Raw genomic sequence first — 17,754 nt, 5'->3', positions numbered from 1 at the left:
TGCAGTGATTAAGAGTACATGACCTCTCATTTGAAAATGAACTTCTGATAATTTTAAATTCACATTAGGAGTGTCCATTACAAAAACCCACAATATGATGAGAAATATAAGATTAAATAATCTAGAATCACTAAATGATGAGAAAACATTAACAATATTGTTAACTTATTCATTAAAGTAACATTCTAATTATACTTATAAAAAGTATAGTGTTTATTTACTTTTTTTTACTTTTCAGATCTTCAAAAAAAAATTTTAACAAAATTTTTAATTTTAAAGCCAATGTAAAAAAAAATCAGCTGAATTCTCTTAAATATTTTCTAAGCAGCACAATTAACTTGCTTTAACACATGTAGATCTCTAAACATGTCTCTCAGTAAACATTAGCCAACAAAGTACAGTTTCTTATAGCTTCTAGTTCTTAACACATGCTATTATATTTCTAACTCTTATTTAAAATTATTCTTTTAAAATACAATCTTGATCATCTGTTGTTTGCATTTCCTGGACTATCCTGTCCCCACAGAAGAATACACTTCATGATGTTTTATTTTGTGAAGCTATAAAAATCCCCTTAAGACACACTGGACCTCTTCTATTAGGTTCTCTTAGTCTCTTTAGGGGTACATATAGATTCTCCATATTTTCCATGTCCTTCAGACTAAAAAGCAAAACTTCTATTCTCAAAAAGAGAGAGTAAAGTCACAAACACATTTGAAACTAATAAAAAAAAAAGTAGTAATGAAAGGAAACCTATCCTGATAGGGTTACAGTTATCCAGAAGAAAAAGCAATTATAAAACATCTGTTAAGTATTTCAAAATAACATATAATATAAATAAGCGGGCATAAATAGCCTACTTGAGCTGGTTCATTTATAGATTTTTTTTGGTCAACTTGGCATTGTTTCTAAAATTTTATGCTACAGGTACAATTTGCTTTACTACAAAACGTACAATTTATAGAAATACAAATTGTAAATATTACCCAGTAGAACACCTGTTATGAACTGAACTGTGTACCTCCAAAATTCATATGCTGAAATTCTTACCATCAATGTGACTATATTTGGAGATGGGGCCTGTTATGGTTTGAATGTGAGGTGTGTTAATACAGGTATGATATTCCTTTATTAACAAAAGCTCCTATGTTAACATAGGAATGTCAGAGGCAGTGACTGGATTGTGAGAACTGTAACCTAATCATTCCATCTAATTTAAATGACTGGGTAGTAATTGTATACAGGTGGGGTGTGATTGGAGGAAGTGGGTCACTAGGGGCATGCCCTGGAAGGGTACATCTTCCTTGTGGCCCTTCCCTTCTGCCCTCTTCTTACTGACTGCCAAGAGGTGAGCAATTTTCCTCTGCACACTTTCATTTGTGATGTGCTGCCTCACTTTTGGCCCATCTATGGACTAGACCTCTAAAACAGTGAGCCCCAAATAAACTTTTCCTCCTCTAAGTTGTTCTTATTGGGTGTATTGATCACAGTGGCACAAAGACTTTAGGACATAATTAAAGTTACATGGTATTATAAGGCTGGGGCCCTTAAAAAATTAATACATAAATATATACAAAAGTACATAATTAAAATTTAACAATAAACATTATTGAGTATTTATAAAAATTTAACTTATATGACACATTTTTATATTATCTGTTGCACAAAGTAAAACACACTTGATATTTCTAAGTATATCCAAATTAACTCCAGGATACAAGATGATAATAAGAAATAGAAATTAAGCCAGGCACAGTGGCACATGCCTGTAATTCCAGCAGGAGGCTGAGGTGGGAGGATCACCAGTTCAAAGCCAGGCTCAGCAATCTTAGTGAGGCCCTAAACAACTCAGTGAGACCCTATCTCTAAATGATATACAAAAAGGGCTGGGAATGTGGCTCAGTGGTTAAGCACCCATGGGTTCAATCCCTGGTACAAAAAAAAAAAAAAAATCTAAAAAAGAAATAGAAATTAAAGATAAATGTTAAATGGTCTATTTTTAAAATATTTTTTTAGTTATAGGTGAACACAGTATCGTTATTTTTATGTGGTGCTGAGGAGGAAACCCAGTGCCTCATGCATGCTAGGCAAGTGCTCTACCTCTCAGCCACCACCCCAGACCTTAAATGGTCTATTTTAACCATGTTTCTGATGTTTATATATCTGAAGCTTGCTAACTGAAGAAAATGTCCCTTCCAGGGCTAGCTAGACAAATCCTAGAGATAATTAAATGACTATAGGCTGTGACAGTGCCTTCATATGCAAACCAATCAATCCAGGGTTCACACCTTCACCACTTCCTCTACATTGAACACTCAAGACCACTATACTTCACCCCACCCCAGGGCCAAGTACCAGACAACTATGGACAAGCTCTATATCTAAAATAAACTTAAATTATTCAATTAGCTAATCTTAAAACATGCTTACTCCAGCTTGACTGTTCTTTCCCACAGAATCACAAAGAAGGCCTTGCCCAGATATAGTCAGTTCTATTTCCTCTGCCTTCTGATAGATCCTGGTACTTCCCCACATGGCCCTTATATCATGGAATGCCCCTTCCTCCTAGAAACTGTAATAAAATATGTTTTCAATAGCTGTCTTGATCTGTTAGCCTTCATCTGCAACACTCCGATAATAATAAAACTCACATTAAAAAACATTGCCTTGAATTTAATTTAATAAAATGTACAGACATTTAAAAAATACATTAAGAAACCACTGGAAAAATAATACTGAAGGATAACATCTCATGAACTTACTTTCTTGAAGGTTGAGTGGAGGATTAATGAGATTATCTAAAGTTCTAGGTCCATGTTCAGATTGTGGTGCTGAAAATCCAGGGATTAAGCATGAAAACATCCAGAGCTGTTCTTTGCTACAGTTATTTTGAAGAGCTTGCAACCATAGTAAGAAAAGACGAACACCTTCCCTCCTAATCTAAAATAAAAAAGTGTTTTTATTTTAATAGAAATACTTTCTTTTTTAGAATAAAGCTCTCCAGGTGATTACAGAATGACATTTTACAAAAGAGAAAGGGAGGGCGAGGTAGATAGATATTATTACCAGGACATCTACTGAACTCTCATTTTGAATCAAAATTCATGAATTTTTAATGAGTAAAGAATGAACTCAGTCTCTATTTAAAACCATTATGTAATTTTTATTCCATAACTTCCATTTGTGAAAAAAGTTAGAAAACCATTTCCTCCTTCTATATTTTTCTTTTTCCCTTTTGCCTATCACTACTATTCTAATCCAAGAAGCACAAAGAGACAAGGCAATGATTGTTCCTTACTATGAGTCTGATAAAAGAGGAATAGTAAAAAGAATCTCAATGCACTGCTAACTCAATGTTCCTCTCCCTAAAAAGTTCTGAAATTATTAAAATTATAAAATTAAAATACTAAAAGTAAAATTATAAAATAAAAAGTATTTAAAAGCTCTCTGAAATTATCTCACTTATTTGTTATTTGCTTCTAAGCTACGTATCAGGAACTTTGGCCTATTAATATATCTAGGCACCTAAAACAATATTTATACAAAGAAGACAATAAATATTTGAATCAGTAAATGAACACTCTCCCAGTAAGAAAACAGAAAGATAAGAAAATTAAATCTCTGACAAGTAAAAAACAAAAGTGCTTCACTAACCTAACCACACAGGTAGATTTGGAAATTACACTATCAGAGCTTTGTTAATAGCCACTGACAAAGTCATTCAACTGCTGCCATGAGGCTAAACCTCACAGCCCAGTCAGATAAAAGGAGAAACATATTAAGAAGGCTTATTTCTCTGTACTGCTTGTACCCAAGCCTTGATATCAAAAGTATATTTTATAATGTGTGACTTTACCTAACTTACAGCAAAATGCTTTTGGAATGGGCAGCTTCCCTTAACATACCACAGTCAGTTAATGAAAAAGAAATGAAACCAATATGTGTGTGTGTGTATATATGTATGATTGATGTTTGTGAATGTATACATATACACACACATACAAACACAAATATATGTATGTACATATTTTCTACAAATAAAAATGACTGGTAAAATGAAAAATAATTTGTTGAATAGCTAAATAATTTTCTGGTAAATGAATCAATGCAGATGTAAAATACAATAGCTTCTCAATGCCCTAGCTCAAGCTAATTAATATTTATTTTCACACATAATACTAAATGTGTACCTACATTTTATGTGAATTCAATTCAAGTAAGATACCTCAATAATCTTCAAGAAAAGCTTAAGTAGGAAAAATGGAGTAGGTAGTATGTATGCTTTATTCAGTTTTTTTTAAAGTAATAAAACATAAATAAAATTATATTATACCTTTAAGGAATTTCCTGTGTGGAGTAGCTTCTTCAAAATCAATCCTAGAAAAATAAAACACACACATACACACACATGATTTAAAATATTCATGTCTCCTTATCTATTTCTAAATGTCAGAGTTCTCAGACTTAAAAAAAACTTTTAAACAAGTCCTTGGCAACCCCTAAATTATTCTTAGTGACTTTGATATCCCTCTGGCCAAAAAGGAGACCAGAGAGACATTTAAAAAAATTATATATATACATATATATATATAATAAAACCTTTCTAACACATGGTTTATTACAATTAAACATCATTTATTTTATTGAAAAAAAAACCTAGACCCAATATTGTGTTTAGAACAATAATCTGTTATATACCTTAGACTAAGAATGGAAATAAATACTTTCTCTATCACTAATACAAATAAAGTCTACTACAGAAAATTTTCATTTAATTAACCAAATAGAAACCCAAAAGTCGGGGCTGGGGATGTGGCTCAAGTGGTAGCGCGCTCGCCTGGCATGCGTGCGGCCCGGGTTCGATTCTCAGCACCACATACAAACAAAGATGTTGTGTCCGCCGATAACTAAAAAATAAATATTAAAATTCTCTGTCTTTCTCTCTCTCACTCTCTCTTTAAAAAAAAAAAAAAAAAAGAAACCCAAAAGTCTAATATTTCCTTACAAATATTTCTATTACACTAATTTTCTTATGTTAGTTTCAAAAATCCTTTAATATTCCTATTTCTTTTAAACTATGACAGATATTCTAATATTTGATAATCTGATGAGTGTTAAATATCTTAATGTCTTCATTTGATGTTTGCTAGGGACATTGAATATCTTTTTTATTTGGTCAATAAGATTCTCAATGTCCTAGTTAAGCAGTAAATTGAAAACATATAATAAAATACTGAAAATAACATTAACAAACAACTAGAAGATCATCATTAAGTTTGAACAAATCTGAACATATCTCTACATTTATTACAATTTATAAATTTCATTTATTTTCATTATCTTTAATATTTCACTGAACCATGTAGGTTTCAGTGAAACCTAATCATTTGCTTTCCTTCTTCCCCAGAGGAAACTACTACGTAGAATTTAGCATTATTTCTAAAAAATATTTTTACATTATTATTTATAAATTCATAAAAATTTAAATTGGTTTCAGACCTTATAAATGGTACCATACAAAAAAGTCATTTATAAGTCAATTTTCATACCTAACATTAGCTTCTAAAACTGCTCTTTACTGATCTATGTAGCTCTAGTTAATTCATTTTTAACTGCTGTATACTTTTTCCACTAAACAAATATACCACAATTTATCTTCTATATATCAGGACATTTGGCTTGTTTTCAAATTTTTCATACTACCAAGAATATTATAATAAATGTTGTGTGCATGATGCCCTGTATACTGTGACTCTCCTCAGGGTGTGTGTGTGTGTGTGTGTGTAAGTGCAATTATTATTACAATTAAATATCATTTATTAGAGACACATACACACACAAAATTACTTACTTTCAACTTTCCCAAATATTAGAAAATTCTCTCAGAAATAACTCTGACAATTAACAATACTACTGGTGTATATGAAAGTGCTCTGGTATGTCACATTGTTGGCTGCAAGACAGACTGAAAAATATTCTAATGTTTGATAATCTGACAAGTGTTAAATATCTTAATGTTTTCATTTGATGTTTCCTAAAGATGTTAAACATCTTTTTACATGGCCAGTCAAGTTTTTGCAAAATGCTTGTTTATCCTTTGTACATTTTTTCAGTTGGGTTGTCTCCCCCACACCCTATCCCCCGCCACCCACTAGCAATGAACCCAGGGGGACTTTACTACTGAGCTACATCCCCATTCCTTTTTATTTTGACACAAGGTCTCATGAAATTGTCCAGGCTGACTTTAAACTTTCGATCCTTCTACTTCAGCCTCCCAAGTCACTGGGACTACAGGCATGTAACAAACACCAGCTGTCTTTTCTTTAAATGAGGAATTCTTTTATATATTACATACTGGCTACTAAATCTCTGCCAGTTCTATGATTTGGAAATATCTTCTCCTAAGCAACTGAGTCATGTTTTTGTTGAAGGGGGCTATTTTCTAATGTACAAATAGTTTTAAAATTTTAATATAATCAATTCACGAATGTTTTTCTTCTGGTACTGGGGAGTAAACCCAGAGGTACTCTACCATTGAACTATACCCCAAGTCCTTTTCTTTTATTTATTTATTATTTATCTATTTATCCATCCATCCATTTATTTTTTTTGAAAGAGAGAGAGAGAGAGAGAGAGAGAGAGAGAGAGAGAGAGAATTTATTTATTTATTTATTTTAGTTTTCGGTGGACACAACATCTTTGTTTGTGTGGTGCTGAGGATTGAACCCAGGCCGTACACACGCCAGGTGAGCGCGCTGCCGCTTGAGCCACATCCCCAGCCCCCATTTATTTATTTTTTTTGCACTAAATTTTCCAATCTGGCCTTAAATTTGTGATTGTCCTGCCTCAGCCTCCTGAGTATCTGGTATTACAGTTACACACCACTACATCTGGCTCAATGTTTTTCTTTCCACATGCACTTTGTATGTCTAAGATATCCTTCCCTATTTTAGGGTTAAAAGATAAACCAAAATATTCTCTGAAAAGTTTTAAAATGTGGTGGGATGTAGCTCAACAGTAGAACGCTTACCAAGAATACATAAGATCCTGGGTTTCATCTCCAGCTTGGCAACAAAAAATTTTAAAGTGTTACTTTTCCCTAGATGCAGTGGTGCACTCCTATAATCTCAGTTACTCATGAAGTGAAGACAAAAGGACTGCAGGTTCAAGAACAGCCTGGGCAACTTAGTGAGACCCTGTCTCAAAGTAAAAAATTTTAAAAAGGACTAAGGATGTAGCTCAATGGTAAGAGTGTCTCAGGTTCAATCCCCAGTACCATAAAATATATAAAAATAAAGTGTTGCTTTTCACATTTCAGTCTTGAAATCCACCAGAAATTTATTTCTGTGTGTGGAAGGAACAGAATTCCACTCCCATCATATTGGTCAACTAATTGTAGTACTAACTCTTTCAGGTTTACTATTTTCAAATAAAATGAAATGTCATCTCAATAATATTTCAAATGTACACATAAATAAGCCAAGGTCTTTGACTGCAATGTTCTTTTTTAGTTATCTACTTGTCTGTCCCTGCACTACTGAAAGTGTTGTTATTACTATAAATCTTGTTAGTAGGTTTGGAAATACCCAATAACACCATCTTTCTCCAATTTTTTTATTCTTCCAAATTGCTTTGTCCTTGATTTCCCATTTAAATTTTAAAATAAACTTGTCAGGCCACTCTTAAAAATCCCTACAAGAATTTTAAATGAGAATTGTTATCTTTATATTATCACTCATGAATATCACAAAAGATTCTTTTGTTTTTTTAATAATCACACCATTGCCATAAATTAATTTCTCAAGTGAAGAATGACTATATTCTGGGCTTCAATGTGCCTCAGTAACTTTAAAAAGATTCAAATCATCCAAACTATATCTTCTTTCTTTCTTATTTATTTATATGTGGTGCTGAGGATCAAACCCAGTGCCTCATACATGCAAGGCAAGCACTCTACCACTGAGCTACATACAGCCCCAGCTCCCCAAACTATATCTTCTGACCAGAAATGAATTCAGTTTGAAGTCATGAAAGAAGCTGGGAATGGTGGTGCACCCCTGTAATTCTAGCAAGTTGGGAAACTGAGGCAGAGGGATTGTGAGTTCAAAGCCAGCCTCAGCAATTTAGCAAAGCCCTAAGCAACTCATTAAGACCCTGTCTCTAAATAAAATACTAAACAGGGCTGGGGATTTGGCTCAGTGGCCAAGTGCCCCTGAGTTCAATCCGCAGTACCCACACACCCCCCAAAAAGAAAGAGAAATATTATTGCTCTTAAGAAAACAGCAGAGGAACCACTCTCCAATGTATCTATGAGGCTATTTTATATTGACATTAAAGTGACAAACATGACAAGGAAACTACAGCTGGGCGTGATGGTGCACATCTGTAATACCAGCAACTTTGGAGTTTGAGGCAGAAGGACCAAAAGTTCAAAGTCAGTCTCAGCAATTTAGTGAGGTCCTAAGCAACTCAGCAAGTCCCTGCTCTAAGTAAAATATAAAAAGGAATGGGGATGTGGCTCAGCGGTTAAGCAACCCAGGGTTCAATCCCTAGTACCAAAAGAAAAAGAAAACAAAAACAAAACTACACAATAATATCCCTCATAAACATAGAGGCAAAAAAGCTTTAATAGATTATTAGCAAAGTGAATTTAGCAACATATAAAAAGGACTAAAAATAGTAACCAAATGAGATGCAAGATTGATTTGGCATGTTATTCAATTAGTGAAATATATAATACTAATAGAATAAATGACAAAATCACAGATGGTATGGACAATGATCATACCAACAGATGAATAAAAAAGTTCTTGACAAAATGCAATGCCCGTTCATGGTTAAAAACTCAAATAAACTGGGAGCTGAGGTTGTGGGTCAGTGGTAGAGTGCTTGCCCAGCACACCTGAGGCATAGAGTCAATCCTCAGCACCACATAAAAATAAAAAAATTTTTTAAAAAAACCAAGCAAATAAATAAATAAATAAAGGTATTTTAAAAATAAACTGGGCTGAGAGCAGTGATACACACCTGTAATCCCAGCTGCTTGGGAGGTTGAGGCAGGAGGATCATGAGTTCAAAGCCAGCCTCATCAACTTAGCGAGGGTCTAAGCAATTCAGAGAGACCCTGTCTCAAAAAAAAAAAAGCACTGGGGATGTGACTGAGTGGTTAAGCATTCCTGGGCTTAATTCCTGGCATCAAACAAACAAAAAAAAAAACTCAATAAACTGGGAATAGAAGGTAACTTCCTCAACATGACAAAAGACATCTACAAAAAACTATAGTTAGTTAACATGTCACATAATGGTAAAAAACTGTTTTCTCTATAAAATATGGAATAATGATGCACGGATGACCACTCTTTTTTTTTTTTTTTTTTTTTTTTTTGGTATTGGGGATTGAACACAGGGGGCACTTAATCATTAAGCCACATCCCCATCAATTTTTTGTATTTTATTAGAGACAGGGCCTCACTGAGTTGCTTAGGGCCTCACTAAATTGCTGAAGCAGGCTTTGAACTCGTGATCCTCCTACCTCAGCCTCTTGAGCCACTGGGATTACTGGCATGTGCCACAGTGCCCAGCTTGGATGACCACTACTGCTACTTTTATTTAACACTGTACTGAAAGTACAATAAACAAAAAAGAAAGAAAAATTAAAGACATCAAATTAGAAGTAAAAATTGTCTTTAATTCACAGTAATACTATAGAACTCCAAATCCAAAGGAATTAACAAAAACAAAGAGAGCTAGCAAACAAATGTCTATTAACTGGTTAAAAAGAAAAATATATGAGGTATCCACATGATAAAATATCCCATTTGAATCAAATGTATGATATGTCAAGATCATTGTATTGTCTCGAGCAACTAATAAAAAATAAAAATTAAAAAAAAGAATACTATGTAGTAATAAAAAGGAATACTGGTATATGTTATAATATGGATAAAACAAAAAAATTATGCTAAGTGAAAGAAGCCACATACAAATGACAAAATATTGGATAATTTCATTTATATGAAATATCTAAAATAAGATAAGTTTATCTAGAACAGAAAACAGCCTGGTGGTAGGAATAGCAACTGACTACAAATGAGCATGAAGGACATTAGGAGGTGACAGAAACTTTCTAAAACTTGCTTTAATGACCATATATATTTACCAAAAAAAAATAACTGAAATGTTTACTTAAGTAAATAAATTTTATCTACATAAATTATATGTCAAAAAAACTACTTGTTAAAAATCAACTAGATATCTGATGGTATAGTTCAATGGTAAAGCACTTGCCTAGCATGTGGTGCTCTGGGTTCAATCCCCAGCACTGAAAAAAGAAAACAAACATTTCAACTGAAGTCACGGATTTATTTTTCTTAATACACAAGACAAAAAAGAAAGTAACAGCTGTAGAATTCTGAGTGACAAAGAAAAATGACAATTTATGAATTTTCTCAAATTCATAAAGACATTTTTTAACTACTTTTAATCATGATACCTAAGTAGCCTAAAGGTCCTTTAGAGATTAAAGGCTACATTACTCAGGAAATACAATAAATTTTGAAGTTCAGATGTCTCAAAAAGTTTCTTTATAGACAGCCTTCAAGGATGTTTTATGATTATGAATTATAAAATGGGATTCCACTACTGTATTGAACAACTTATGTGCTCATTAGTACTACATTTCATCTTTGGTGTAATGTCTATTCAAATCTTTTGCCTATTCTTATATTTTGAATATATTGTGTTGTAAGAGTTCCTTATATATGAAGTATCTATATATTTCATATAAAGAACAGGAATATCATAGTCTCAAATTTTTTCATCTATTTTTGGCAGTGGTGCAGATTGAACCCAGGGCCACATATACATTAGGCAAGTGCTCTATGACTGAGCTAAAATCCCAACCTATGCTTCAAAATTTATCTAACAAATGTATTCTAACAGGCTTTACGTATTTAGGTGTTTTTTTTTTTTTTTTTTTAGTTAGGGCATCAAGTCCCCTCTATCTGTCCAGATTCCTTTGCTACTGGAACTGCTAACTGGGATAGCCTACTTATTCAAAGCCTCAGCAAATATTTCATTTGACAGAACTCATTAAGAAATGTGGGGCCTCTTCTATGACTCTTTTTTAAAAAGAGAAAGAAATTTTTATAAATGATTATAAGGTCTACAGCACTGTACTTCAACAATATAGACCTAATGACTATGTACTCTCCATGAGAGAATAGCATGAGAATCCCCAGCCATCAAGCCTAACATCATCAAACACTGAAATAAAGCCAAATGCCTACCTGTAGACTCCTTTTCCCCTCTTCTTTTTAATATAAAGGGAGAATACTAAGTTTTATAATGAGAGCTTATGAGCCAGGTGGTGATACTATGCTTGTTGCAGAACCAGACACCAAACCAGCAAGCATTTTTGGCCTAATTCCTGATAAGAGAAAGTCTGCGACTTCCGAGCCTACTTGGTATCCAACAATAAACCACAGCAAGATTTTTGTTGTTATTTCTTTTTAATTTCAGATTTAGTTCATGAGCTGTGAAGCTGTATTTTGGCCCTTTAAGCTTAACTCCAGTTCCCTCATCTTTTTTTATATTTTTTTCCCTAGTGGAGCGAACTCCAAATTCACATCACTTGTTTTCAAATCTGGAGCGTATAGCTTTCTTTCTTCTAGGTGTCCAACATTACTCTTCCATTCTGATTCACGGAAATATTTGTCTTGATGCTGGGCCTTTTTAAAATTTTTTATCCCTTTATCATTGCTAATGTATTCAGAGTAAAGGAAGACAATGATTCAAAAACTTACTATGCCCATTTTGATGGGAAATCATAAACAAATTAATGTGGGAAGGATGATAGGAATTAAAGTAGTGCATGTATGTAAAGCACACTCTCAACTAGTAAGTTACATCCCTAGTCCCTCACCTATCTTTTTTATTTTATACTACTAGTCAACCTATTCCTGTATCCTTTATTTTGTTTTAGCAAAGCATAAAGTATAAATTCATTTCAAATAACTGCCAAACCATTAAAAAACATATTCATATATCATTATTTTTTCAAATGCAAAAATATACACTTACCAATACTATGAAACTGCCATCGCTGATGAATTCTTTCCGGAAGAAGTTGTAAAATTTTCTGAAAATCAATATGAACAAAACAAAAAAAAAAGAACAAAAATCAAATAATGATTCTACATCCTATGAAAAATGAAATATTAAAGGGTTTATTAAACTCTGAAGAGTTTCTTATGTGAAAGTATTACAAATAGAAAATAGCTCTGATAAGACTCCTGGGGCACAAGAATTAAAATCAAGAATCAGGGCTGGGGATGTGGCTCAAGCGGTAGCGCGCTCGCCTGTCATGCATGCGGCCCAGGTTATATCCTCAGCACCACATGCAAACAAAGATGTTGTGTCCGCTGAAAACCAAAAAATAAATATTAAAAAATTCTCTCTCTCTCTAAGAAAACAAAAATCAAGAATCAATAAATAGGATGGACTCAAACTAAAAAGCTTCTTCTCAGCAAAAGAAACAATCTGTGAGGTGAATAGAGAGCCTACATCTTAGGAGCAAATCTTTATCCCTCACACATCAAATAGAGCACTAATCACTAAGGTATATAAAGAATTCAAAAAGCTAAACACCAAAAAAACAAATAACCCAATCAATAAATGGGCCTGAACAGACACTTCTCAGAAGATGATGATCAACCAACAAATACATAAAAAAATGTTCATCATCACTAGCAATTAGAGAAATGCAAATTAAAACCATTCCAAGATTTCATCTTATACCAGTCAGAGTGGCAGCTATTACACATAGAAACAACAGTAAGTGTTGGCAAGGATGTGGAGAAAAGGTATACTCATACACTGCTGGTGGAACTGCAAAGTGGTGCAGCCAATATGTAAAGCAGTTTGGAATATTGGGAATGGAACCACCATTTGACCCAGCTATCCCTCTCCTCGATCTATACCCAAAGGACTTAAAAACAATATACTACGGGGACACAGCTACATCAATGTGTATAGCAGCACAATTCACAATAGCTAAACTGTGGAACAAACCTAGACACCCTTCAATAGATGAATGGATTAAAAAATGTGGCATATATATACACAATGGAATATTACTCAACAATAAAAGAGAATAAAATCATAGCATTTGCAGGTAAATGGACAGACTTAGAGAAGATAATGCTAAGTGAAGTTAGCCAATCCCCAAAAAAACAAATGCCGAATGTTTTCTTTGATATAAGGAGGCTGATTCATGGTGGGATAGGGAGCGGGAACATGGGAGGAATAGACAAACTCTAGATAGGGCAATGGGGTTGGAGGGGAAGGGAAGAGGCATGGGGTAATTAATGATGGTGAAATGTGATGATCATTACTATCCAAAGTACATGTATGAAGACATGAATTGGTATAAATATACTATGTACAAAACCAGAGATATGAAAAATTGTACTCTCTATATGTAATAAGAATTGTTATACATTGTTATACATTCTGCTGTCATATATAAATTTTAAAAATTACACACAAAAAAGAAAATAGCTCTGAACTAATCTGATGGTGCTAGCATTCTTCAGCATTATTAACATCTTGATCAATATTTGAAAATCCCCATAAAAACCAGCAATACTAACAAAGTTTTAGAATAGAAAATCAGTGAAATTTATTTTTTATAATGTTACAGAAAGAAAGTATATTTTTCGATAATTATTAAATACTAATTCTTTTTTGTTTTTAAAATTTTTATTAGTTACTGATGAACCTTTATTCATTTATTTGTTTATATATGGTGCTGAGAATCGAATCCAGTGCCTCACAGATGCTAGGCAAGCACTCTACCACTGAGCCACAACCCCAGCCCCAAATACTAATTCTAATATACTTCAAAATGTTTATTTACTATTCCTAGAATTTCTGCATTGTGGATAACATTAATGAGTTTTTAATTCTTTAAGACATTAATATTTTTAGTTTTTTCTTTCTTCAAGTGTTTTTCCTATAACATTTTGATAAATCTAGTATGGTAATATTTTGCTTTCATGAAATATATTTGTACTGAGTTGGGGTTGTAGCTCAGTGGGTAAAGTACATGCTTAGTGTGTTTGAGGCCACAAGTTCAATCCCTAGCACTGAAGAAAAAAAAAAAAACACAAAAGACAAAGAAAGAAGGTAGGAAGGAAGGAAGAAAAACAAATTCTTTGTACTGAGTGAATTCATGTGAACCCACATGTCATGATGGATCTAAGTATAAAAACAAAAATTTTAAATTTCATAGCCTTATTAGTTAAGCTAATATATACGGTATATAGTATATATATTACAGTATCTAACACATAAAGAATAAATACTTTTTACATATAATACTTTCAATATTTTACCTCTTATTTCTTTTATTATGTATTACTTATTTCTTTTAGTATGTATTACTTTTAAGTCAACAGCTATCTTATTGCTGAACTATACTGAGTCATCATCTATTTGCTAAATAAAATGTTTTTGTTATTATTGCTGTTCTTATTACTACTATTATTTAGCAACACCACTGATTCAATGCTCTTAAGGATCAAATACTAAAGTAGACACTTTATTTAATGATATCTCATTAATCATTGCAATCATCTCAATAAAAGGGTTTATTCATCTCAATTAACCAATGAGAAAATGGGTTATGTTGTAAGCTATAGGTTACAAAGCTAGAAAGTCAAAGAACAGATTCCAACCTCAATATGCCTATTTCCCAAACCTGTGTCTTTATACTATTTTGATCAAAGGATGGTATGCATTTTAGGCTATTATAGAATGATGAAGTAATTATAAAGTTCTTCACATATACAAATGCTGGTTTCACATCAGATTTTTATTTATTTATATATGTGTGTGTGCATACACACACCCACACCCACACACACACACACACACACACATAAAACCTTTATCCTTCCTGTATGTCTCCCACAGCTAGCCAACAACTACACAATCTTATTTATTTTGGTATGGAAAGAAATGAAAATATAGCAAAATTGAAATGAAGTTTGTGAGCTACTCAAAAGCATTCCTAAGTTACGGCAAATTATACTTCAGATATAATCCCTTATGTATTTTTAAGGGGCTAATAAAAGATGAAGGAAATTACATGTGCTTTTAACTACTGTAAAAATTTTTTAATATAAATTGCCCTTATTAACATTATATAATAATGCTTTTTAAAAGAAGAAAACACTAGAAATGGGGATATAGCTCAGTGACAGAGTACGACGAGGTGCTTAGCATGCATTAGGCCCTGGATTCAATCTCTAGCACATGTTCACAAAAATGAAAAAGAAGTAAAACAAAACCTGATCTCACATGTTTTTTCCAATAAAATTTAGTGTCTTTTTAAAAAACATATTTCTATTACAGAATAACAAATTATCTGTGTATATTATATATAGAAAAACATTATTTTTAATAGAAGGAATGCTCTGAAAGTGCTTCTATTAATTCATCAATCAGAACTCCTAATGAATATAGGACAAGCATGAACATTCCAAAGAATCCTTCTTAAGAATCATTACCTTGCTTTCTCTATGGATACTTTTATTCTTTCTCAAAATGTCAATGTTAATACTCGCCTTATAAACAATTCACATGAACACTTGGGAGGTTTAAGTTAAATTCTCCAGGCTTCAATGACTAATGAAAATTAATTGCAGAATATCAGTTGTTGTTGTCTGGAACTCTTAAAAAATCAATTTTCTTTCTTTTTTTTTTAAATTTTTTTAACTGTGACTAAATCAATAGCTAAGTTGCTAAAAGAGATTAATCAGGTTGTTCAAATTCTTCTACACCATATCAAAACACTCAAAATACTAAACAATAAATTATCTTTAATTGGAAACAGACAAAATAATTTAAATTTATTTATTTAAAAAAAAATTTTAGAGACAGGATGTTGCTACATTGATTGGCCTCAAACTTCTGGGCTCAAGTAATCCTCCTACCTCAGCCTCTCAAGATGCTGGGATTTATATGCACCTCACCACACCCATCTAGAAACTGATTTTTAAATTCTTTCCTATGGCTTTCAAGTCACAAATCTAGTCCTGGTTTTCTTCAGGTCTCTGAATCATCAGTAAAGATCACAATACTCCTATGACTATTTTCTTTGAAAGAGAACATAAAGAACAAGGAGTTATTTTAAGTGGGGGAAAGGTCTTCATTTTTATGTGCACACTGAAAATGGAAAACACATTTTAGCAGAGCATCAAATTTTGTTCAGTTTATCTCCAAGCTGTTTCCTTTTGATTGTTTATAAATGCTTCCCCCGCTCCAATTCAAAGTAAAATAACAACTTTAAAAACATATAAAGACTATTTTGAACAACTCTGCAATGAAAAGTCATTAAAGCAGAAAAGATATACAGATAGATATATATAACAGTTATGGTTCTGAAGTTTAGAAAAATGTTTGTATAAATCTTACACAAATTAAAAATTTTACTAGTTGCAAACACAATGAATATCATGCTAATTTTGTGATGTCAAGTACATAAAAACATAATTCTATCTGTACTTAAAGAATTCAAAAATTATAGCAATCAGGAATATTTATGGGTTAAAAAGTCATTAGTTCTTCAAAAAAGCTGGCAGATTCACAGTGGTTCATCATATACCTGATAATTTCGATATATTTCTTTATGTTCCTAGATTATTTTTTGTTAATTAAAGTTATATTCATGGAGCTGAGATTGTGGCTTAGCGGTAGAGTGCTCATCTAGCATGTGCGAGGCCCTGGGTTTGATCCTCAGCACCACATAAAAATAAATAAATAAAATAAAGGTATTCTGTCCAACTACTTCTAAAAAATAAATATTAAAAAAAAATAGGGTGGGGTTGTGGCTCAGCGGTAGAGCACTCATCTCGCACAAGTGCGGCCCTGGGTTCAATCCTCAGCACCACATAAAAATAAATAAATAAATAATGAAGGTATTGTGTCCAACTACAACTAAAAAATAAACATTTTAAAAAATAAATAAAGTTATATTCATAGGTACTTACCTCAAAAATAAAAAGTATAGCATCCAATTCCTCTCTTTGAGACTTGTGACCTAATATATTTTATAGAAAAAAATATGCATATTATTTTGTACTCATTAAATAACAATCACTTAATAAGCTTAAAATATTTCAAGCACTCTCCAGGCATAGTGGTGCATGGCCATAATCCCAGCAGCTCGAGAGGCTGAATCAGGAAGATAGCCAAGTTCAAAGCCAGTCTCAGCAATTTAGTGAGACTCTAAGCAACTTTGAGAGACCCTATCTCAAAATAAAAAATAAAAAGGGCTGGGGATGTGGCTAAGTGATTAAGCACCCCTGGGTTAAATCCTCGGTAAATAAATAAATATTTCAATAAATATTTCAAGAGTTTTTTCAGTGATTCTTTAGTAAAATATTTAAAGCACACTCCACTTCCTGAGAAGACACTATTCACAGCATCTCTCTACTCTTGAGTAATTAAATTTAGGTTCTAGGGTTAGAGCTATAGGTCAGTGGCAGAGCACCTGCTAGTATGTGTGAGATCCTGGGTTCAATCTCCAAGACCCTTCCCCTTAAAAGTGGGTTCTACATATTTATGTCTAAAAATAAATCATCATATGTTGTAGAAACTTTAGATGAGTTGCAAAAAATGAAAGTATAAAAATGATATTCAAACATGTTGGGCAGAACAAAGAAAATAGGAAGGAGAAAGATAAACCTG

The 17,754-nt window shown here is 32.7% G+C and overlaps 1 protein-coding gene across 8 annotated transcripts in view; it reads right to left on the bottom strand.

Moving 5' to 3' along the window:
• Positions 1-17,754, bottom strand: part of Ralgapa1 (Ral GTPase activating protein catalytic subunit alpha 1) — a 217,398-nt gene that overhangs the window by 172,428 nt on the left and 27,216 nt on the right. For 7 of the 8 annotated variants that reach the window (XM_040275655.2, XM_021724701.3, XM_021724700.3 and 4 more), the window contains exons 3-6: positions 17,055-17,104; positions 12,082-12,139; positions 4,334-4,377; positions 2,763-2,940 (exon numbers count right to left, since the gene is read on the bottom strand). In XM_040275655.2, coding sequence (XP_040131589.2) covers positions 2,763-2,940; positions 4,334-4,377; positions 12,082-12,139; positions 17,055-17,104 — 330 coding nt within the window. The remainder of the gene's footprint in view (positions 1-2,762; positions 2,941-4,333; positions 4,378-12,081; positions 12,140-17,054; positions 17,105-17,754) is intronic. The other variant, XM_078050216.1, reaches the window with a different exon arrangement.

The sequence above is a fragment of the Ictidomys tridecemlineatus genome, chromosome 5, assembly GCF_052094955.1.
Source record: "Ictidomys tridecemlineatus isolate mIctTri1 chromosome 5, mIctTri1.hap1, whole genome shotgun sequence".
Classification (NCBI taxonomy): Eukaryota; Metazoa; Chordata; class Mammalia; order Rodentia; family Sciuridae; genus Ictidomys; species Ictidomys tridecemlineatus.
The sequence above is the reverse complement of the archived record's forward strand: the minus strand, read 5'-3'. Positions and strand labels throughout refer to the sequence as shown.